General features: G+C 40.9%; 1 protein-coding gene across 2 annotated transcripts in view; it reads left to right on the top strand.

The window, feature by feature from the left end:
- Positions 1-2,500, top strand: part of LOC138022260 (transcription factor E2F5-like) — a 15,821-nt gene that overhangs the window by 8,079 nt on the left and 5,242 nt on the right. For both annotated transcript variants that reach the window (XM_068869352.1, XM_068869353.1), the window contains exon 5: positions 842-895. In XM_068869352.1, the coding sequence (XP_068725453.1) occupies positions 842-895 (54 nt within the window). The remainder of the gene's footprint in view (positions 1-841; positions 896-2,500) is intronic.

Consider the following 2,500-nt stretch of genomic DNA (forward strand, 5'->3'; position numbering starts at 1 on the left):
AAATGTTTTTTTTTCATATGGCAAGCTATGGTATTATTTAACGCCCAAGTCTCCAGTGGAGGGTAGGTGCCCAAGAAGCCTGGGGGATGCAACTGCAGTCACATCCCCAAGGCGCTAGAACACCCGACTGACATGCCCAACCTGCAACCAAGCCACGATCCCCCTGCGCCAGGCCCCCCTCAGGCACCCGTCACACTTGAGCCAGATAGCTCAGTGGAAAGAAAAAGATAAATAAATAAAGAAATAAAGAAATATTAAAAAAGAATAAAAAAAGCGGGGGGGGGGGGGGGTGGCGATAGGGAGGGAATGCCGAGAAACACTAAACTACTAATTCAACTCACAACGCCACGCCAACAGAGCAACAAACACGCTGCAAACACATGGGACAACAACGCATGCACTAACCAGGAATACCGCTGGACAATGTCAGCCCCAGGGCTCCCACAACCGTAAGACTGCTGCAAACGCTACAGAACGCCTCAAACGCTAACATAACAAACGCCTGCAAAAACACAACTCACCAGACTAGCTCCTGGTCGTAAACCATGAAACTATAACAAACGCTACAGAACGCACCAAAACGCTCAACAAACGCTAACATACGGCCAAGACACTAACAACCGCCTGCAAAACACTACTGACCAGACTAGCTCCTAGTCATTAACTTTGTTAAATTTCATTTAATGCTAACCTTTTTTCTTACCTTATTGTTGGAAAGAGGTAGCAATTGCAAGGCTTAGACATAAAGGGACACTTCATGGAGAGATCAGTGTTGGCGTGCATTGTCTTTATAATCATTCGTTTTTGTTGTGGTATAGTAAGTTATTTGTTTTCCTTGTAGCAAATGAGCTCAAAGAAGTGGCTAATGACATCATTTTTGGAAACAGCTTCAAAGGTATGATAAGGGAAATAAATTTAAACATCAAATTTTACTTCTTAGAAAGTATGTGGACTGAAGGTCACTGTGAGTGGAACTATGTGAATATCTTTGGTCATGAGTGTCTGAAATGTGTCAATTTTCTTAAGCTGCTGAAAAGACACTTGTTGCCATCAACTTTGTCTTTCATAATTAATTAAGCATCCAAGCTTTATAAAGTCTACTTAAATTGCTGACTTGGTTGGCTAAGCATCAAACTCTTGTGCTGGAGGTCATGGGCTCGGGGTCTGGCCAGACCAAATGTCAGACAGGTTGTTTAAATATCTGAGGGGAAAGTGCTACCAGGATCAGTCAGACTTTGCAGTCTTCTCGGATGAGGATGCTAAACTGTAGACTCCTTATCACAGCACTGGTTTTACAGGTTAAAGACCCTGCACACTGTTTAAAACAAGAAGTTCCTATATTTTCTGTGATTAATTTCATTCCATTACAAAATGCTTAAAATTTTGAAAAGACAATTCTAAATGTGATTGGCAACCATAGCTTCATTTTACACTTGAGGCAAAGCTGAGAGAGCTCTTCCTGTGACGTCACGCCCTGGTGACTTTAAGACATCCCATTACTGCGATTCTAATTTCAGGTTTATCTTGATGAATAGTTTTTTGCCCTCAATTCTTGTATTTTTGTCAACTTTTATTAGTCATTAGACTGCTCGCAGTCCCTTCTGAGTAAGTCGAACCGCCCTCTTTGGTCAAGCAAGCGAGCCGAGGGGAGATTGGTGATAGAGCAAAGATATAGGGACTGCACGCTCTTCTTTAACCGACACGTTCAGAATCTGCTAATCTAATTAGTGAAAGTGATGACAGATGGTTCCACCTCTTTTATAATTGCTATTGTAAATAAACACTCAATGGCGTGGGAATATTTTCATGCATATCGAATTCAATCAACTATCCAGAAAGGAAACCACAGAAAAACTACTGTATTTACTTTTAATTTAATGAGCGACACTCCAAATAAGCCCGGTAAAAAGAAAGGTAGAAAACCTATGCAGAGAGAGGCCTCAGATTTTTTCTGGATTTGCAGAATAAAATTAATGTTGACATAAATTATTGAATGTTGGAGTGTTTTGGCAAGTTTCGACCGTGTGATGTTAGTCTACAACTATCATGGACAAATTCTTGTTTAGAATGGACTGCTCATCATCTATCCGTAAATCAGTAAAGTCAGAAGGAAGAGCTTATTTTGCAGAAAAGATGATTTGTTTGAAGCCATGTCCTTCAACAAATTCCCCTTCTTCTCAAAGGCAACTACCCATAGATAATCATTTGACCGAATCTGGTCTTCGGTGATGGTGTGACAAGGAGTTGTTTCCACGATCGATGGTGTTTGGTTTGGAGGACAAAGCTCGCATAAATAATAGTCCTGCCGAAACCAGTTGATAGCACAGCCATAACATACTTTCCCAATAGGAGAGCTTCAACTGCAAGTTTCTGCTCTTGTTTGGGGTCAATGTGTTAACATTTGAAGGGAGAAATGATCGAAACTGCAAAAACCATACTAGTATTGTGCTTATTTTTTCAAAGGCAAAGTCGAAGACAGATTGGCATCACAATCTGACAA

The sequence above is a fragment of the Montipora capricornis genome, chromosome 10 (genome assembly GCF_036669925.1).
Source record: "Montipora capricornis isolate CH-2021 chromosome 10, ASM3666992v2, whole genome shotgun sequence".
In the NCBI taxonomy this organism is placed as follows: domain Eukaryota; kingdom Metazoa; phylum Cnidaria; class Anthozoa; order Scleractinia; family Acroporidae; genus Montipora; species Montipora capricornis.